A 20508-nucleotide genomic window follows, 5' to 3' on the forward strand; every position below is an offset into this window, starting at 1 on the left:
ACATTAATTAATATAGAGAGCTCATATTAGGGCATGTTCAATGGTAGAGATGAGTATGGTCTCTTAAACAATACAAGATTATTAAGAGACCATATCTTTACAATAGTTGAGACGACAAAGGCTCTAATCATTAACTCAAAAAATATTCCTTTTATTAATATTCTTTCTATCTTTTTACCCTCATACAACCATATTTCCATATTATATAACCATACTTCCATATTATAGTGATTAAGAGTCGTTGTCATGCATAACAACGATGTTTTGTCTCTCCCCTTTCTCTTTCTTCCATGTCAACAAGTATTTCTAATTAGCAACGCTAAGAGACCACTATTGATAACTATTGTACATGCCCTTGCCTAAAAAGGCTAATTCAAAGTAGGAGTAGTAATAAAGCACAAAGCACAATAATTATGAACACTAATCCACACACTCCATTGATTCAAGTACACACATGATCCACAAACTTTCCGTTCCAACAAACGTAATTTTACCGGTTCATCCCCACCGCTTTCCAACCCCCCCCCCCCCCCCCAAAAAAAAGGGCCCCCACCCTACCTTATCCCAATCCGCAAGCATCCTCTCTCACCGACATGCGGGCCCATCCCCCCGTGCCGCGTATGACGTCGGCTTCCCCTTCCGTTCCGTTCCGTCGCCGCAAGCCCAAGCCACGCACTTCCACGTGGGCCCCACACGGCCCGTGCCCCTCACGCCCGGCCCACGACGCACCCCCTCTGCCACGTGGGCCCCACGCGACCTATGCTCCTCTCTCACTGCGCGTGGGGCCCACACGTAGCGTTCCGAGCGCTGCCAGCTGGGGCCCGCCACGACCCGTTTACCTCACTGCGCGCGGGACCCACGCGGGTCTCTGCCAGTGGGGCCCACACGCCTCTCCTGTCCGCGACGCAACCCGTCTCTCTCTGTAAGGAGAGGGAAAAAAATACAAGGCAGAAAGGGGAAAAAAAAGGAAAGGAAAGAGAAAAAAAACGCAAGGCGAGAGAGGGAGGGAGAGGAGTCGGAGGCAGCGGCGCGGGCGAGGCGAGGTGAGAGCGAGCGATAGAAATACGAGAGCGGGAGGAGAGGCGAGGAGAGAGAGACACAGATAAGCTCAGCCCTAACCCTAGCTCCCCGCCTCGCCGCCGCCGCCGCCGCCGCCGCCGCACCGCTCCCCGGGGAGCGGGACGTCGCCGCCGCGGCGCCTAGGTGGGTATCTCCCCTCCTCTCTCTCTCTATCCCGCTCCTTGCTTCCTTGTTTGCCTCGCGTTGGGTTGGGAAGGGCTCGTGATCGGGGCGGGGGTCTCCTCCCTAGGGCTTGCGGCGGTGGGGGCGATGGGGGGATGGTGCGGTGGATCGGGGTGGGGAGGGGGATGAACGGGCGGTTTCGTCTTGTCCGGGCGGCCGATCTGAGGGGGGAGCGGTGGTTTGGTTGGTTGGTCTCGTCCGTAGTGTTGATTGCGGTATTGATGTCACAAAGGGAGGAAACCTCGTCCTGAGCTGGAATTGGCTGTGTTTGTGGCGGGTGCATCGGTGTGGATGACTCAAAGGGGTGATTGCGTGGGTTGGGATGCGATGGGAACTCTGTTCTGGAGATGGTTTACTTTGAAGCAGGAATTCTGTTGATTAGATTTGCGCATAGATTGCTTTGGTTGATCCATTATAGTGCACTTGTGCATTGTGCTGGAACGGTGGAATGCTATCTTCAGGTTGCTTACATGAGTTTACTTTGTTTGCAGGTGTGGTTGACTCAGCATATTTGTTCCGTCTGCCAGCCGCCGCCCCTAGGGATCGATGGCTGTTGTCGATCCTGTTATGTTTGACAACGACGACGAGGAAGGTCCGATCTCCTTCAAGAGGTCGAGCACCTCTGTGAAGAACAGGCCCACCCCCACAAAGCAGGAGGGCTCATCAGGGAATGCCGGACCTATTAGGAGCCCTAAGGCTGTTGCTTCCAATCAACAGAAGAATGGGCTGACTGGTGTTTCGAGGCCTTTGCAACAGAGGCCGCAGTCAAGCAGTCCAAACCCTCGACCTTTGGGATCAGGTCAGCCGAACAGTTCCAAAGAACATAGTAGCCATAATAGTAACTCAGTGGATAAGAGTAAATTGAAAAGACCTTTCGTGGAAGATAAGTCGGATGACTCAGAAGATGACCATAAGCCAATCGGATTAAGGAGAAAGGTCGAGGATAGAAATTTGAAGAAACCTGCTGTAGGAAGTGGGACAGCAAATGATTCAGATGATGATAAACCATTGAGTCTCAAGATAAACTCAACAAAAACGCCTTCGAGTAGTGCAAATAAGGCTATTGTACTGAAAACTACACCTAAAATTGAGCAACCTGGTGATGATTCAGAGGACGATAAACCACTGGCCAGCAGGTTGCCAACTAATGCTGCTCTGAAAAGGGGAGGTAATGTTTCTGATGATTCAGAGGATGAGAAGCCATTGGCTGCCCGATTTTCGAAAGTTACTGGCAATGCATCTGCAAGTATCTCAAGTTCAAAGGACAAGGTCCTGTCTGCAAGTATAAAAGCAAGTTCTTCCAGCAAGATGTCTAACAATGACGCGAGCACATCACGAAATTCAATTAAAAGGCCAATTGACAATAATAATCAAACAAGTTCAGCTCTCAAGAAGGCGAGGCCTTCAGATGTTTCTGCGTCTGCAAGTGTCAAAAGAGAACCCAAGGCGGATGACAATGACAATGTACCTCTTTCACAAAGACTGAAAATGGGTGAGTCTTCAAAAAGCAAGCCACCTGCAAAGAATATCGTAAAGAAGAGTCCTTCATCTTTAAAGAAGGACAACAAGAAAATGAAAATGAAAATGAAAACAAAGAAAACAATGAAAAATTCTCAGTTCTCAAAGACAATGAAGGTCCCTCCTGGATCTGGTGGTGGACAGAAATGGACTACCTTGGTGCACAGTGGTGTTATTTTCCCCCCTCCATACAAGCCTCATGGTGTCAAGATGCTTTACAACGGGCAACCTGTTGATCTGACGCCAGAACAAGAAGAGGTGAGATATATAACATTAGCTGATTTTTACTTTACTTTTCATCTTTTGATTTGTACCATGAGTGACATTTTAATCAGGTTCTCCTGAATCCATATCTTGCTACCAGATAATTGTTCCTCTACTAATTATCTCTGTTACAGGTTGCCACCATGTTTGCTGTGATGAAAGACACTGATTATGCATCCAAGCAAACATTCATTGACAACTTCTTCACTGATTGGAGAAAAATTCTTGGTAAAAACCATGTCATCAAGAAATTTGAGCTTTGTGATTTCACCCCGATCTATGAATGGCACCTAAGAGAGAAGGAGAAGAAGAAGCAGATGACATCTGAGGTACTGCATGTTTTGTTTTGACTTATTCAGCAGAATGAATTTAGTTTTTGTGCTGGTAATCTATAAAAAGTTGTCTACGGAAGTGAACAATCTTTAAAATTCTTCTTCTGCAGGAGAAGAAAGCATTGAAGGAAGAGAAATTGAAACAAGAGGAGAAGTACATGTGGGCTATTGTAGATGGTGTTAAAGAGAAGGTATTTTTCTTTGTGCTGCAAAAATGTAGTTACAGAAAGTTATGGCTAGTAATTGTAGATATTTCTCTTGTTCCCCATTCTTCTGTTATTGTTAGGTAAATGTTTTTTTTATTATAATCTAGCAATTGTTTTGTTTTACCCTAGCGTTCAATTTTGTGAATAATTTTGCACCAGATGTCAACAATGCATACCATGTGTTATACTTAGTTTGCTTCATGACATGTAATGTTGCCTCGATGTTCTTATTTTTTTTTTAACATACATGACAGCTGTGTCATCTTCTATCTGCTGTGCATACTAGGTTCATTTCGCATAAAATTACTCTGGGTTAAAGTACTTTGTTCCTTTCAGGTTGGCAATTTCAGAGTAGAACCACCTGGCTTGTTCAGGGGGCGCGGAGAGCATCCGAAGGTATATATATGGATACATATACTCGTCGTGCTGTTTTAAGTAAGCGACATCATTTTGATGCTTTTTTATTACATCGTTTTAGATGGGAAAACTGAAGCGCCGCATTAAACCAAGCGATATTACAATAAATATCGGAAAAGGGGCTCCGATCCCCGAATGTCCCATACCTGGAGAAAGGTACGCTGGAAATTTTCCCATTACCTTTGATGTGTAATTTATATTTGTGAAGGGGTTGCTAGTATGTGCTCACTCTTTATTTGGTCATGTGTACTGCAGTTGGAAAGAAGTCAAACACGACAACACAGTTACATGGTTGGCCTTTTGGAATGATCCAATAAGCCAAAAAGATTTCAAGTATGTTTTCTTGGCAGCAAGCAGTGCATTAAAGGGCCAAAGTGACAAAGAGAAGTATGAGAAGTCTCGAAAATTGAAGGTGAGAGGGTTCATTGTTTGTGTCATGGAGATGTTGAGTTTGCATGTACAAATAATTTTTTTCTGCTTGGTCATTGCAGCATCACGTACACAAAATTCGTGACACTTACACAAAGGATTTCAGAAGCAAAGATAAGACAAAGAAACAAATTGCAGTGGCAACATACCTTATAGATAAGTTAGCCCTTAGGGCAGGCAATGAGAAGGTACTTTCTAACCTGAGCTCTCTGACTGACATTTATGAATTGGGATATATTTCTTCTGCTATCGGTGCAGATTGCACAGTAATCTCCCCCACCAACCAACCAATAACAAAAAAAAAAGGAATATGTGCCTTCTGTTCTGACATCTCTTCTGAATGGATATTTACACTATGCAACATAGCGTTTTGGTTCAAGACTGTATCTAGGATTAGCTGTGTGGCTGCTCATCATAATTTTGCATAATGGTCAACATAATGCGCATAGATTTTTGTTAGAATACAATCTTCAACAATGACATACATATAGTTTATTAAATAGCTTTGAATTACAGTGACATACATAGTTTGTATACTTAGCCACTACTTCAAATTCTTTTCAGGATGAAGATGAGGCTGAAACTGTTGGTTGCTGTACACTGAAGGTTGATAATGTTACTTGTGTTCCTCCAAATAAACTGCAGGTATTGGTCTTCATTATTAATAAATTCTGCATGTGTAACTTGATTTAGATGATATCTGATGTTCCATAACCTTTACAGTTCGACTTCCTTGGTAAAGATTCTATAAGATACTTCAATACTGTAGAGGTTGAACTGCTTGTATACAAGGCAATTGAGGAATTCCGTGCTGGTAACTCTGCCCTGCAACTCTTTCTTTCCCTCCGATCCTCACCTTGCACTAGTGGAATCACTTCTGTTTTCTTAATCTTTATTCTAGGCAAGAAACCAGGACAAGATCTCTTTGACAAACTCGATACAACCAGGCTAAATGCTCATCTAAAGGACTTGATGCCTGGGCTTACCGCAAAAGTGTTCCGTACATATAATGCTTCAATCACCTTGGATGATATTGTAAGTTCAGATAGATCTTCACATCTTTTTCTTAAACTTTCACTGCTGTATGAAGTGATTGATTGAAGTTTGTAATGGTTTAAGACATTTTAGTAGTATATATGTTGTTCCGTTCTGTTTACTTGAAGCTCAAGTGTGTAACGTGTTATTTCACAATAGTTGTTTTCTGAACGTATGTCTATTGGTGCTGATTTTACAGTTGCACAAAGAAACAGAAGATGGAACTCTTCTTGAAAAAATTGCGGTTTATCAACGAGCCAACAAAGAGGTCTATTGTGTTTCTCTTTAAGAAATAGAAAAAACTTATATTTGACCTGTTTTGATCTCAACCATACTTCTTGTTTACTCAGGTTGCTATAATCTGTAACCATCAGCGTAGTGTCTCAAAATCACATGATTCCCAGATGACTAGATTGAATGAGAAGATTGATGAATTGAAGGTTGAATTTCTACTGCAAATGATTAGCCCAACATTGTACCATTTCATTCTTTTGTCCTTTTCTGGTAAACTCTCTTGTTTTTTTTCTTTTCTCCAGGCCCAAAGGGATGAATTGAAGGCAGACTTGAGCAAAGTAAGGAAAGGAAAGAATCTAGGCAATGACAAAGATGGGAAACCAAAAAGAAATTTGGCCCCTGAAGCGTAATAATCTCAATCACAGATAGATCTCTATTTTGTATATATACAAAAAAACAATGTTGAGAAATCTCACCAAATTTGCTTGCAGGTTTGAAAAGAAGATATCTCAGATTGAAACCAAGATAGAGAAGATGGAGATGGATAAGAAGATTAAAGAGGATTTAAAGACAGTGGCACTAGGAACTTCAAAGATCAATTACCTTGATCCCAGAATTACTGTTGCATGGTGCAAACGCCATGAAGTACCCATCGAGAAGGTAACAGTGCTTTAGGACAACTCTATTTTTCTTTCCATATGAATTGGCCTATGCAAAGTTGACAGGCACATCCTCATTGTTCTTATCGAGATTACACTTCATTTTATATTGGGGGTGGGATTCTGTTCAACTAAACTATAACTGTGCATACAAAAAAACATTTGATTTGAAATCCCGGATATTTGAAATGATAATAGTCTGTCGTCATTGCATCCTGAACAAAGTAAAATTTTCATTTGGCATATGATCAAATCAAATGATTGAACCGATTACATTAACTGACAGTACTGTTCGCCTTGACAGATTTTCAACAAATCACTCATTGCGAAATTTTCGTGGGCAATGGACGTCGACCCGGATTTCAGATTTTAAGAGGGTACAAGAGCATTGGCTACTGGTCATCCGGCCTGTAGTAAAGTTGATCCAGCTTCCAGTCCTTGTCCCGGACACTAATTTGCAGCTAGGAAAGGAAGAGCTCGGTGTTTGTTTTTGAAGTCCCCTGCTCCTGGAAAGAAGGAAGCACCCGGCATTCTCATTGTAGGCTTTTTTTTTCTTTTACTACTTGTTGGTGCCTTTGCCATCGGTCCTCAAGTTCTGTATGCATTTGGGCTGAGGAATTTTAGCTCGCTGAGAACGAATGGACATTCATTTTATACCGAATTAATCTCAAATATACCATGAGGTTTCGTTTGGTTGCGGAAGGGAACATTGTTTGCGTATGTACTTGCGAACTGGTAATGGAAGAAGTGCTGAGGTGTAAATTTTGATCAAAGATATTTTTCCTGATCCTTTCATGTTATGTTAGTACATAATCCATGATAACGTTTGAGGACAATTTATAGTGCTCAAGGCTGGCAAATCCTAGTCGATGGAATGGAGCACTGTTATGATATTCAAATTTTGGTATGACTACTCTCGGGTAGTCGGGTGCAACAACGCAATCCAACGTACACCTGAGCACTTGTAAAACAATGTGACGACCTTTTGTTTCAAGAAGACAGAGAAGCACGGGGGACGGGGCTAGAATTATTTGGAGCAATAAAAACCATCCAAGGAAACCATCGGTTGGGCTCCAGCTTTGTTAAGATGCACGTCTCTCTTGAAGTCGGAGCAACGAATAGACTACACTAATTCTGCTTGTATTAATAATCATCTTGTTACATCCTATTAAATTCTTCTATGTTAAATTATAAATTTATATACTACTATATATATATTATCTCTTCTCTATCTCTATCTCTTCTCTACTACTTAAAAAAATAAGAGATGTTTTCTTCGTCCGTCAAAAAAAAGAAAAAAATAAAAAAAAGTCCAACTCCCTCTCAGGTCCGACTCCCGTCAAAACAAAAAAAAAAGTTTGAGTCCGAGATCCCAGGCACACACCTCTCAGTTTCAATCTATACCGTGATATCCCATATATCTTGGTGAAAAAAATTGATGTGCCGGATTGAAGATCTATTTGCAAAAACGGAACCTACCGGTCGAGAGCATTCCATTTTTATATAATTTTAATTTTTGGGTTTGTACTTTTCTATGTGAGTCCCTATAATTTTTATATTTACATTTGAGTTCCTATAATCTTGCAATAAGATACTTGAGGTCTTTTTTTTAAGAAAAAATAATAAAAGGGAGAGAACTAGGGCATAAAGGTGCATATAAAAAGAAAAAGAAAAACTGCAAAAAAAAGGGAAAAAAAGAAAAACAATAACAATAAAATTTTGTTTCCCCTAAGTGGCGAAAAAAACCGTAGATCCGATTCCTATAAAAGGCAAAAAAAAGTGGTGAAAAATAAAGGCCAGATCCGATTCCTTTAAAAACAGAAAAATAAAGTCTGATTCCAATAAAGGCGAAAAAATCTGAAAAAACATCTAAAAAAAATTCGTCCGATTCCCTAAGAAAGTGGCGAAAAAATGGTTCGTAAAAAATAAAAATGCACGCGAGAAAAAAATGGAAAGGGCGAAACAAATTCCGATTTCTTATCAGTATATATCTCTTCTCTATCTCTAATCTAATCTAACTATTTAAAAAGAGAAAATGCACGAGAAAAATAAAAACGGTTCAAAAAAGTGCGTGAGAAAAAAGCACAAAAAAAATGCTAAAAAGGTTTTCCATCTTCCATAAAAAACCGTGCGAGAAATATTATTTCCATCGTCGGTAATTTTTTTTAAAAAAAACATGCAAGGAAAAAAATGTAAGAAAAAATGCGCCATTTCTAAGAAATTATTTGAAAAAACCGCGCAAGAAAAAAAACTGTCTATTAAAAAATAAATCGCTCTGAAAAAACTGTCAGAAAAAAAACGCTAAATTGATGGACGCTTGAGTCGGATAGGATCCATCGATTTTTTACCATCTATTACACGGCTTTTATTTCGTCATATATTCTCATCTATTGGAAAAAAAAGCAAAAAAAGAACGTTAAGAAAAAAGCAAAAAACGCGTGAGAAAAGAAAAGCAAAAAGGGAGGAAAATATGGTTTTTGTTGTCAGTAAAAAAAATAAAAAAAAACATGCTAAGAAGAAACTGTTAGAAAGTAATACGCCGTTTATAAAAAAACAAGCCGCTCATTAAAATACAAATATTATCATTGACATAATTATGCATAAAAAAACGTATATTATTATTAGAATTTATTCACCCGTTGCAACGCACATGCATTTTTGCTAGTATATATAAAAAATCCAAAAGTTGGGTATGTAACCTTAGTTCATCTCGCTCTAGAGATGCAACTAATCCAACTACACGAATAAAACCCGCTCGTTACTTCATTTCCCACATGATAATTTGGAAAAAAAATAAATTAAAAGTAGGATAAGCGAAGGAAATAAATCCCGCACGATAATTTTAGAAAGAAAATAAATTAGAAGTGGGATAAGGGGAGGAAAAATAATCCCATTTACCAGCTTCTCTTGCATCCCTGTCTCACTCCCTTTTTCTTTAGGGGCAAAATAAATTAAAAGTAGGATAAGTGTCAGAAATAAATCCCACATGTTAATTTTGGAAAAAAAAATAAATTAGAAGTGAGATAAGCGGAGGGGGAAAAATCCCGTTTACCCGCTCCACTTGCATCCCTGTCTCACTCCCTTTTTATTTGTGTGAGAAAAAAATCACATGAGATAATAAATAGGGAAAATATACTTTGACTCCCTCAACTATTGCCCGAGTATAATTCATATCCTCCAACCACAAAACCGGGTATATTGACTCCTTAAACTATCAAAACCGGTGTAAAAAATGCCCCTTGGTGGTTTTGGCTGACGTGGTGCCTACGTGGCGGTCTTGAACGAGTCTTTGTCCAACGTGGCGCTTACGTGGCATTAGAATAAAAACAAAAAAAACATGTGGGACCCATATGCCATTCACACAAAAAGTGAGACCCACTGACATGTGGGACCCACATGTCATCCTCCCCCCCTCTCTCTCCTCTCTCCCTCCCTTATCTCTCTCTCATGGTGGCAGTGGCCAATGGGGACGAGGCGGAGGGGAGCGGTGGCGGCGGTGACGGCGGTGGGGAGCGACGGCGGTGGCGGTGGGGACGAGGCGGAGGGGAGCGGCGACGGTAGCGGTCGGGAGGAGGAGGAGAAGGCGGAAGAGGTGGTTTACGGGGACGATTGTGGCGGAGGAGAGCAGAGGAGGAGGATGAGGAGGAGGAGGAGGGCGTGCTTCGTGCTTCAGGGAGGAGCTCGTGCCGCTGCCGCCGCGCTAGCCAGCCGCCGGTGACGCTGACTCCGACCCCCCACGGGGGCGGCTCCCCTCTCATACCCCTTCCTCCCTCCTAGTGGCCGCGGGCCATAGCCGCGTTCTCCACCGCCACCGTCGCCGCTCCCCACCACCTCGTCCTCACCGTCATCGCTGGCGCTGCCTGCCACCACCGCCACCAACGCTCCCCTCCGCCTCGTCCCCATCGGCCACTGCCACCACCGCCGCTCCTGAGTCCCGAGAGAGAGAGATAGGAGGAAGAAGGGAAGGAGAGGGAGGATGACATGTGGTCTCTCATGTCAGTGAGTCCCACTTTTTTGTGTGAATGACATATGGGTCCCACATATTTTTTTTGTTTTTATTCTAATGCCACGTAAGCGCCACATTTTTTAATTTTGTTTTTGTTCTAATGCCACGTAAGCGCCATGTTGGATAAAGACTCGGTCAAGACCGCCACGTCAGCCAAAACCACTTCCAAAACCACCGAGGGATATTGTTTATTTGTTTGCACCGGTTTTAATAGTTGGAAGTTGGAGGACATGAATCATACTCGGGTGATAGTTGAGGGAGTCAGAGTATACTTTTTTCCTAATAAATAAAGCTATATGGGCCTTTCACCCTAACCCGGCCCATAATAATATGGTTTGGTCCTATCTCATACCCAACACCCAACCCAACCCAACCCAACTCCTCCTCCTCCGCCTTCTCGCGCTCTTCTAGGGTTTTGCCTCCTCCCGATCCGGCTGCCGCGCTTCCATCTCCGGCGGTCCGGTCTATCCTCTCCGCTCCTTGCGCCTGCGCCGATCTCCATCTCGCTACCAGGGGAGGGGGAGAGGCGCTCGCCGCCGTCGTCCTGCTGCTTCTTGGTGAGCATCCGCATCCTCTTTTCTCATTCATCTCCCTCTCTCTCTCCAACCCACCCGCTTTTGTGTCCAATTTGCTTGCCTGCGTTAACTGTATCTTCTCTTCTAGATCTGGGAGAAGCTGATTTTCTCTTAATTTGATAGCCTTAAACCTTAATAATAGGACTAGAAGTTTTGTTTTTATTTGCCCCTCAAAAATGTTTGGGGATCCCGTCCACTGGGTGCTAATCCTGCCTCTTGCGTCTGCAGATTCTTCGGAGCTAAGGCGGGGAGGGTTCTGCGGCCAGTATGGTAGAATATTTTTTTTAGTTTTTTTTGTTCAACTGCTCGTTGATTTCTTCTCTTCCCACTTCATTTTTTTTGTTCTGTTAGTTTGTGTTGATTTTTATTTTTTGTTCTGTTGATTTGGTTGCTGTGCAGCTGTTCTTCTCCTACTTCAAGGAGCTCGTGGGGAAGGAGGTGACGGTGGAGCTCAAGAACGACCTGGCCATCCGCGGCACGCTCCACTCCGTCGACCAATACCTCAACATCAAGCTCGAGAACACTCGGGTTGTCGACCAGGACAAGTACCCGCACATGGTATGCGATGCGATGCGATGCTGCTCTGGTTATCTATCTATCTGTCTGTCTCTGTCCTGGTGAAATATGGATAGCAATTAGCCGCTTGTTTGCATGGGTACTTCTGTAGATATATTGACTCTGCAGCAAACACAGTGTTTCTTGGTTCTTTACGGTGGTCTTCTGTAGATATATTGACTCTGTATGCTTTGTTCTCTGTTCAAGATAGATTTAGGAAGTTTTCATGGTTTTGTACTTCAATATGCATGTGCGTTTGTGCATTTGCTATGGTTTTTCAGTTGATTAATTATTCACTTCTTTTTACCGTGTTTACACATTTTTCTATTCCAAATTAGCTTGAACAACACACATGTACATGTGGCAACTCAGTCAATTTGATAAGGTCAAAATGGTCAAATAGGACTATAACATTTTTTGTAATTACTATTATGTACTACCTCCGTCTTGAAATGTAACTACTTTTGGCTGTGAATGTGGACAAGTACTTGTCCAGAGTCATAACCAAAAGTAGCTATATTTTGACTTAGTAGTATTGAAGAACTTCAAGGGGCTATTCATTAAAATGTAGTTCATGGAGGTGGGGTCGCACTGCCTTCTTTCAAAAGGATTTATACATAGATATTGGTTCATGCACGGTGCTAACCCCGGGCTTGTCAGAATACTATCCTCTGAAGGAGCCCCAATGCCTGTGCTACATCTTCCATGCCATTCAGTGTTGCAGATCATGATGCTTCTTGTGATTGGTCTGTGTCAGATTAATGGATACATTCAAAATCACCTCATTCTACATGATTTCAGATTTCTTCTCTTCTGTTTGCATAGCATGTACTTGTCATCTGTTGATTTATTAATCTGTTAAAGGAGTACCTTTAGCATGATCCTTACATGTTTAGTTAGTGCTGAATGCTGTATCACAATTCAGAATGGTTGCACGTCTGACATGTAGTTGCATAAGTAAAAGAAGTACGATATGGATATGGATCAGGTAACACTCTCCGTTAGTAACTAGGAGCTCCGTCAGTTGGCCAAGAGCTGACTATATCCAAAAATTGATTTGTGGGTAAACTTTTATATGTCTTCTTAGCAACTTAAAAGCCAATGTTGAAAAAGAAACTAAGTTGAAAATACCCTAAAATCAACTCCAAAAAAAAAGTTCTAAAATTCAAATTATGGCAGCAGCTGATTCTTCTTTGGGCATACAGTGAGGCCCAAAATGTCAGTTATAGGATCCCAGTATCCCACAACCAAGAGTATGCATAAGGAAGATAATAATAACCATCTTTATAAACCATAGTAGATATTACTCTTCATTAGATCACTTGTTACTCTCTGTTGTTTTGGGCATGGGCCAGGCCCATGCAGCAGTTTAGGCATGATAATTTAGGAATAGTCAAATAAAGATAGGAGAGTATCTAGTTAGGAAAGAGATGATGTTTATTAGAAAGTTATAGATAGATATTGGATTGGTTTCTGTAGTACTAGAGATTAGTTCCTTGGATGTCAAGTCTATCCTCCTATATATAAAGGGACCCCATATACCCTATAATCAATTAATATCTGAAGTTAGCGCTAAGCCTTAGAGTTCTAATCAATGAGTCTTTCAGCTCAGCAGGGAGAAGTCCTGCCGCTGCTATTAGAGGGCGAGTGCCCTATCCCCTGGTCTTCAGACCCTTACCTTAGCCAATCCATAACACAGTGGTGTGTTGACTCCAATCAATGGTTCTGTAGTAAATGTCCTGAAGTAGTCACCAGCTAATGATAAAAGGCGGTATGTCTAAATGTTTGTAGAACAAACTTTGGGCTACATTGACATGAATTTAGGAATTAATGGGGAGTAGATCATATAGTGGTATACCTAGTTCGTGACATGCCTTACTGGTGCAGAATTAGGAGCTTAAGATGCACTGGTAATTCCAGTGCAAATACTGTTGTAACCAGGCAAGCACATTACTTGACAGGGACAACCAGTATCCGTACCTAGATATTTATTTGGCCTTCAGTTCCATCCAATGATATTGTATGAAGGGTGTACTTTTGTACTGCATAGGTTACTAAAGATTGCTTGTTAGTTGTTACAAGTACATGATGCCTGAAGTAATCCCAAAGGAAAGCAAAGCTATAGATCAATGTTATATACTGTGTTTTGTAGGTCATGATAGTGATGGAAAGATTCATATCCTTTTGTTATCTTTGCTTGCTGAAACAATCTTCATACTCTCATTGCTTTACCACTTGCACCTGTTAATTTCTATTGTTAAAAATACAACAACGCACCTGTGTTCACTGTTCTATATGGAAGAACTACATTAATCAAGCACTAACACTTTACAAAGAATTCATTTGAGCATGCTGACTCAAGCTTTCGCTCTGGCAGCTATCCGTGCGAAACTGCTTCATCAGGGGATCGGTGGTGCGGTACGTGCTGCTTCCCCAGGATGGCGTCGACATTGACATCCTCCATGATGCCACCAGGAGGGAGGCTCGCGGAGGCTGATGATCCACACCGTATTTTCGCCCTTGGAGGAGCCCTAAATCTGATGTATGGGGGACATGTATGGAGTATGGTGTGACAGACAGCAATATTGACAGGGAGTTAAAAAAGTCTGTAGCAATTCCTCCTGATACTTGCAGTGACAAAACTATCCAAAGATTGCATTTGGCGATGCCATATGCTGCTTCCCTTTCTTGTGTACTCCAATCAATGTTTGTTAGATCAACGGTGCCCATTGGTTAGTTGAGATGTTTTTTCAGGCCATGTTCCTGAGAACAGGCTGCACATTTGCATGTTCCAGTTCAGCAGATTGTTGTTGACCGGTCAATGATCAATGACTAGAAATTATTAGGCAGAATTTGGATGAATGCGACTTGACGTTAAAGCGTCGCAACTTTTTCCCAACTTAAAATCTGAAAACGACTGTGAACCTACTTATTCGAGAGCTCAGGAATTCGTATAATACTATATTGGAATAGTGTGTTTTTGCAACAATATGAGTAGTGGCTTTTGATCTTAAAGCTTGCGACGAAAAACACTCAAATTAAAGTAGTACTATAGAGTTAAGTGATCATCGTGACAATGAAACAAAATTCATCATCATTTGCAAGCCTCGCGTGCAAGCATGCCTTTGTACGGTTGGTGACGTCAGCGTATACCTCTTTATTCGTGCAATGTGATTAATTACTGGTAACGAACAACGTTGATGTGTACTGTAATAATCCTATGTTATTGGTCCTAAGCACATAGAGATGCTAACGCGTCAGAAAGTTCAGTTAACTAGTTAATTCGAGTAATGTGTACACCCTGCTCATATCATGGTTCTCGATATTTTTGTGTTAACCAAGAGAATAACAGTACACAACCCATTAAAATTAAACGAGTGTGATGCAACTATAATATCTTGGAGTCATCTCTATGTTCCATTTTTTTGGGAACAAAAAGCTAAGTGAAATTGGTTGGTTGTTAGTTCTTGCGAATGAATCTTATTCATGTGAAACAATAATCAAGTAACTTATATGTCATTTTTTTTCTAGAAAATGATAGACAAGAACGGTGAGAAAATAAGATTAATTAGCGTTGTTTCAATTAAATGAGAATGAATGCGAAGTGAGCGTCACTCAACTGGTTAGGTTCCCTGTGGTCGAATCAACCCACTTGGATTTAAGTCTTAGACTTAATACGGGTATTCACATTTAGAGCTAATTATTTTTTCAATGGTAGGCGACATATTCATCGATAGCGAGACTTTAGTGGTGACTTCGTGAATCTCAACATATGTCAGTCTAGTCTTTTAGAGGTGCTCATAGAGATAGGGTGTGCGTGTGTGCGTTTATAGGGGTGAGTGTGCGTGTAGTGAGCGCATGTGTTTGTCTTCTGTTTCTAAAACAAAAAAAAAAGAGAGAATGACTATGCCTAAACAACTAAACCACCAAATAGTTAAGATTTATCATGTACTCTCTCGTCCCAAAATATAGAAGCCTAATATCTGATTAGACATTTCATAGTACCACGAATCTAGACAGGCCTCCTGTCCAGATTACTATCCCTCTCCTTCCCCAACCGATGCCTCCCCTCTCCACTTCTCCCAACCGATGCATAGACGAGCTCGGCAGTTTAGCGTGAGGGACTGGTGAAAAGCTTAGCTGACACGCGAGTGGAGGTTGACGACAAGCACAACAACATTGGTCAGGGACGGTAGGATGAGTCGGCGAGCTTCTTCGACCCTGCCGCCTTCCCCATCGAGCCGACGTGCTTCTTCAGTGCAGATCGAGGTGGGCGAGAGGTTGCCGGCGGCAGCCCAGCAAGCTCCATTGACCCATCCCTGATCTCCATCGCTCACTGAAAAAAAAATCTCCATTTAGCACCTCAACTCCCCGTTGGCACCCCTCTCCCCTCCTCCCCTTCTTTACCACTCGACGACAAGGGCGAGATCCACAAGACGATGACAACATACTGCAAATGGGACGAGGGTTTGAGGCGGCCACCGTCGGGCTGTTGTTGCGGACGTATCGAGGCCATCGCCACCCCCATTGAGCTTGCACCCCTCCTCCTCGTCTGCGGCCATGCCATTGCCGTCACCGGCTCGGCCCAAGTGCTCCACGAGGATAGCGCCTCATTGCCCTCCTCCCCTTGGCATGGAGGACAGGGATGGCGACGAGGTACCTATACTTCCTCTTCCTTCTCTAGTGGTGTGGGGCATAACTATAGGCCAGACCTGCAAATTCTGATAAAAACGTGTGGCTCAACTTGGCTCCGTGTTCTTCACAGGACAACGAGAGAGCCTGACGTGGCATCAAATCTCCGATCTGGCTCACTCGGACTGAGATATTATTAACCACACTGTAAAAACCCTTATATAGTGGTGTCTACATATGTGTCATCCAGGTAACCGAGAAAAAAAATATCAAGTGGTATGTTACTTTCCTAAAAGGAAAATCATGTGGTGCTTGTACTGAAGGAGTAGTACACAATCATGTCGATGATGCTCTAATGTATGATTCTTTGTTTCACTTGGGTCTAAAAGGCCCATGCAGCCGTGATGGATGCTGAGGGAACATCTGGTGCATCGATCGAAGGTGACATGATTTGATTGATATCATCCCAACACATACACCTATGCATTGTCCCCCCAACTCAGGCCCCATGTTACCTTACCTCTCTTCTCCTATCTTCTCACATATGCTTTGTTTCCTTTGATTTTTCAATAGGAGAATAACAGGGTTTACCTTACCGCCGGTAACCGCGCGGTTACCGCGGTTACCGGGCTTACCGTGGGGGTATGGTAATATAAATACCGCGGTAACCTCCTTAAATTCAAATAAATTTAAAAAATAATTTGAATTTTTGATAAATTTTGCACGGTTTTGTACGGTTTTTTGCGGTTACCGTGCGGTAACCGTGCTTACCGCCGGGGCGCGGTAACCCCAGCCCCAGCGGTTTGGGAAACCCTAGAGAACAACAGCTGAAACAAACAAAATCATGAGGGTCTCAGGTTGCATCAAGTGGTAAAGATACTGCTGAATGATGGTGTGCCTATGTTTTGTGCAGCAAGAAAGCAAGCAAAACAATGTCTTGATGGTTTTTTTTTTTCTCTTCTTTGAGTTGGTTGTGAGGAAAAACAATGTTTTAGTTTGGTGTTTGAGACTTCTCGAATACATTTGTATTTGCATTTATAGGAACTAGGGATAAAAACGTAGCGGATAATGCTCATACCATATTTGTCTTCATATTTTTTGCCGAATAAGAAAACAAATATGGATAGCTCGAATACGGAAACAAATACGAATAAGAATCGAATATGATTGGACATGACTACTGAAACATTTTTTTCTTGGAACACGAAAACCAACTCAACTTCTAATAGAAACAAATATCAACATATATAATTAGCTCATTTTATATAAAATGTAGTATAATTTATAAATATTTTTAAAAATTTAAATAATATTAATAGTGTGTACTAGTGTTAAGAGATGAACTACTATTAAAATCTAAAAAGGTATATTGAACATCATAGGGTTATAAAGAAATTGGGTATGTCTCACGGCTTCTGCGGATATTCGAATAGCACTGTTCACCGGATATCCGAATTATTATCCGTATTCAACGGAAACCCCGATACCATATCCATATCCGTATCTAGGAGAAAATATTCATATTCGTAACCGTATCCGAACAATCTGAGAATTATCCGATCCGAAAGGTATCCATATTCGTTTTTCTCCAGAGCAGACGGAAACTATCCGCTCCGTTTTCATCACTAATAGGAACCATCACCACTTAGCACCAGTAAGGTATTCTTTGCCTTCTTGTTTGCTGGAATTGTTTAGTTGATCTATGCTAAAAGAACATTTGCTTGTAATAACTAATAAGTGGTTATAATTTCTTTGAAGCAAAGACTGGTATTCGTTCTATTATATAAAAATAGTAAGGTCTCTTTTGGTACAAAGGAATTTTACAGGATTTATGGAGAAGCTAAAGTAATTCATATGAAAATTCTGTGAAATTACCGTGTTCAAGGAAATAGATTTTTCATGATGATAGAATCAAGAGAGCTACTGTTTTGAAATCAAAATTAAATGAGGCTGAAGTTGAACTCGATCAAGAAAATTACGGTAGCGGCGGATTCAATTTTAGGCTATCTTAAGAAGGACAATTATTCAAAACTGACATGGCTTCTCTAGTCATTTTCTTTCATGACATGTGAACCTAAGTCTACTTAATTCCTTTTTAACAAAGCTACATTAGCAGCTATCCGTACCATCCCCTAATTGATTAAGTCAACTGTGATCAGATCCAAGAACAAATAAAATAAGCGTTACTTGACCACTCACCTCTGCCTAACAGTAGTACCGTATCAGAGCAAGTTTAATAGTGTAGCCAACTACTAGCTCTAATTCATCTATAGCCAATCTTATAGCTCATTCATACAATAGTTAGACACTACACTATTAATATATGGTCTCACCTGTCATACACATACTGCGTCTTGGAGTCCATACTACAGCTGGCTACAAATATGTAGCCCGCTGCTCTTCTCTCTTCTTATTTATCTTCTTAAAATATGTTTGCAGCTGGCTTATAGTCTGCTCTTAATGATTCATTTTTACTATACCAAGTCCATGGCCCTGTTTGGATCCGGAGGGCTATTTAATAGCCCTCGGGATTAATATACCTCGTTAGATTCGTCTCGCAAAATAGCCTAGGGGTTATGGAATCGGTTTTGTCGGTAATCTACGTTTAATACTCCTAAATAACAAGATTCCAGAGAGCTATTTAATAGCTCGGAGAATCCAAAGAAGGCCCATGTAAAATAGTCACATTTTTTTTCTCCAATTGAAAGCCTATAAACAAAGCATTATGCTGGCAAGAACAATAATGCTGTCCACACTAAGTTTCTCTTGCCACCCGTTACTGGTGTTACCGCAGTAATCCGACTTGTGATAACGCCTGGTAACCCAACTAAGTTTTTTTTTAAAAAAAGTTGAAATAAACATTTATTTTTTTTCAGTTGTTCTCGATTTATTACGGTAATCAAGCTTACCGTCGAGATGTCGTAACCCCTTCCCAAGTGGTAAAGAGAACCCTGATCCACAAAACAATCATTGATAACCATTTTATACACATATGTCTAGCTAGTTAATACTAACACCTAAGAAAATATGTATATTATCTCCTCACTAAAGAAAAAGAAAGTGTATATCTTCATACTAAATAAAGCACCGTACGCTATTAATCTATCACAAAAATCGAACATGCCATAGAGAATCAATCAATAAAGCGCGACCAACAGTCGTGAAAATGATAGCTAAAAATGAGCTTTGACTAGCCACGGAAATGATATCAATCAACACACTATTGGGCTAAAATTGAAATACACTATTTCGCATTGTTTATACATTGGCAATCAACCTGCCACTACTGCATGTAAGTACAGTGCTAGATTGGGGATAGGCTGGTTTTCCATTGCATTCCTTGCAAAAAGAAAGAACCAAAGTGACAACAAGTTGGGTGCGCCTGGCGATGTTGGGTTTTCTCGTCCAAGCGTGGGGGCCACAGATCAACAAGATATTAAGCTACGTGGCACATCGCCAGCCATGGGATTTGTAATATTGCTATGCTCACCTCGCTTTTGACCTCATAATTTATTTTGGTTTTAGTCGAGTGCTTGGAAGACACATGTATGAACACATGGCATTACGCACGCACACCACACATATATATCAGTGAATGCATTTCCTTAACACATATCCTCGAGTGTGCCTTCTTAATATATATACCTCACGCTTGTCTTTCTTTTTCTTGATTACATAGAGAACACACCACACATCACTACGAGCGCATTCCCTAGGTAGTATGCACACATTAATGAGTACGTCTCCTTAACATACTTCAATGAGATAAAGAAAAGTGGCAAATCGTTTTCTCTATCTATTATATGAAAATGTGTGATGATATAATCTTGTATCATGAATTTTATGTGTTAGAAATTGATTGTATCATGCGTTTGTGTTATTTTTTATGTTTAGTCTTGGACTCGCAATGTAGACAAATATGTTTGTATTCTCTTTAAGAGGGTGTAAGTTTTTATTGACATACAAAAGATATTTCTCAAATAGTCAATTTACCATTATAATATCTCTTCCTTGTATATTTTAGGTGTTTTAGTTTTGTCCTAACTTAAAAGTTCTCTAACTTTGGTTAGGATAGAGAAATATTTAACATCAACAATATCAAATAAATACACTACTGAGACATATTTCACGATGATTTAATAAAACTAAATTGATGTTGTAGAAGTTGGTGCATGTTTCTATAAATTTAGTCTTTGTTAGAAAAAAGTAACTTTAAGACAAAAACTAGGACACCTTAATTATAATAATATGGAGCAGAGGGAGTACAAAAAAAAGTGAATATGATTCGGTCTAAAATAAGGGTGAATATCATACAACAAAGTGTCGTAAATTGTTTTCTTTTAGAAAAGTTGATGAACTTCAGTTGTATGAAATTATAATAACATTGTAAATGGAAAATCTGTG

The 20508-nt window shown here is 40.9% G+C and overlaps 2 protein-coding genes and 1 non-coding gene across 3 annotated transcripts; all 3 read left to right on the forward strand.

The window, feature by feature from the left end:
• Positions 1 to 1089: 1089 nt before the first annotated feature.
• LOC4344685 (DNA topoisomerase 1 beta) lies at positions 1090 to 7109 on the forward strand. Its single transcript, XM_015794626.3, has 16 exons — positions 1090 to 1203; positions 1734 to 3018; positions 3159 to 3353; positions 3467 to 3547; positions 3899 to 3958; positions 4041 to 4135; positions 4235 to 4391; positions 4471 to 4596; positions 4973 to 5053; positions 5132 to 5222; positions 5310 to 5443; positions 5643 to 5711; positions 5794 to 5883; positions 5980 to 6083; positions 6169 to 6337; positions 6641 to 7109. The coding sequence occupies exons 2-16, from the start codon at positions 1789 to 1791 to the stop codon at positions 6707 to 6709; spliced, it is 2751 nt and encodes a 916-aa protein (XP_015650112.1). The 5' UTR covers positions 1090 to 1203; positions 1734 to 1788; the 3' UTR covers positions 6710 to 7109.
• A 3642-nt stretch (positions 7110 to 10751) lies between these two features.
• On the forward strand, positions 10752 to 14253 carry LOC4344686 (sm-like protein LSM2). Its single transcript, XM_015794627.3, has 4 exons — positions 10752 to 10899; positions 11146 to 11187; positions 11317 to 11475; positions 13850 to 14253. The coding sequence occupies exons 2-4, from the start codon at positions 11185 to 11187 to the stop codon at positions 13967 to 13969; spliced, it is 282 nt and encodes a 93-aa protein (XP_015650113.1). The 5' UTR covers positions 10752 to 10899; positions 11146 to 11184; the 3' UTR covers positions 13970 to 14253.
• Positions 12104 to 12245, forward strand: LOC112936239 (small nucleolar RNA snoR134). The gene has a single exon (XR_003238366.1). It is a non-coding gene; the product is annotated as a small nucleolar RNA snoR134 (small nucleolar RNA).
• Positions 14254 to 20508: the final 6255 nt, after the last annotated feature.

This window comes from Oryza sativa, chromosome 8, assembly GCF_034140825.1.
Source record: "Oryza sativa Japonica Group chromosome 8, ASM3414082v1".
Lineage (NCBI taxonomy): Eukaryota > Viridiplantae > Streptophyta > Magnoliopsida > Poales > Poaceae > Oryza > Oryza sativa.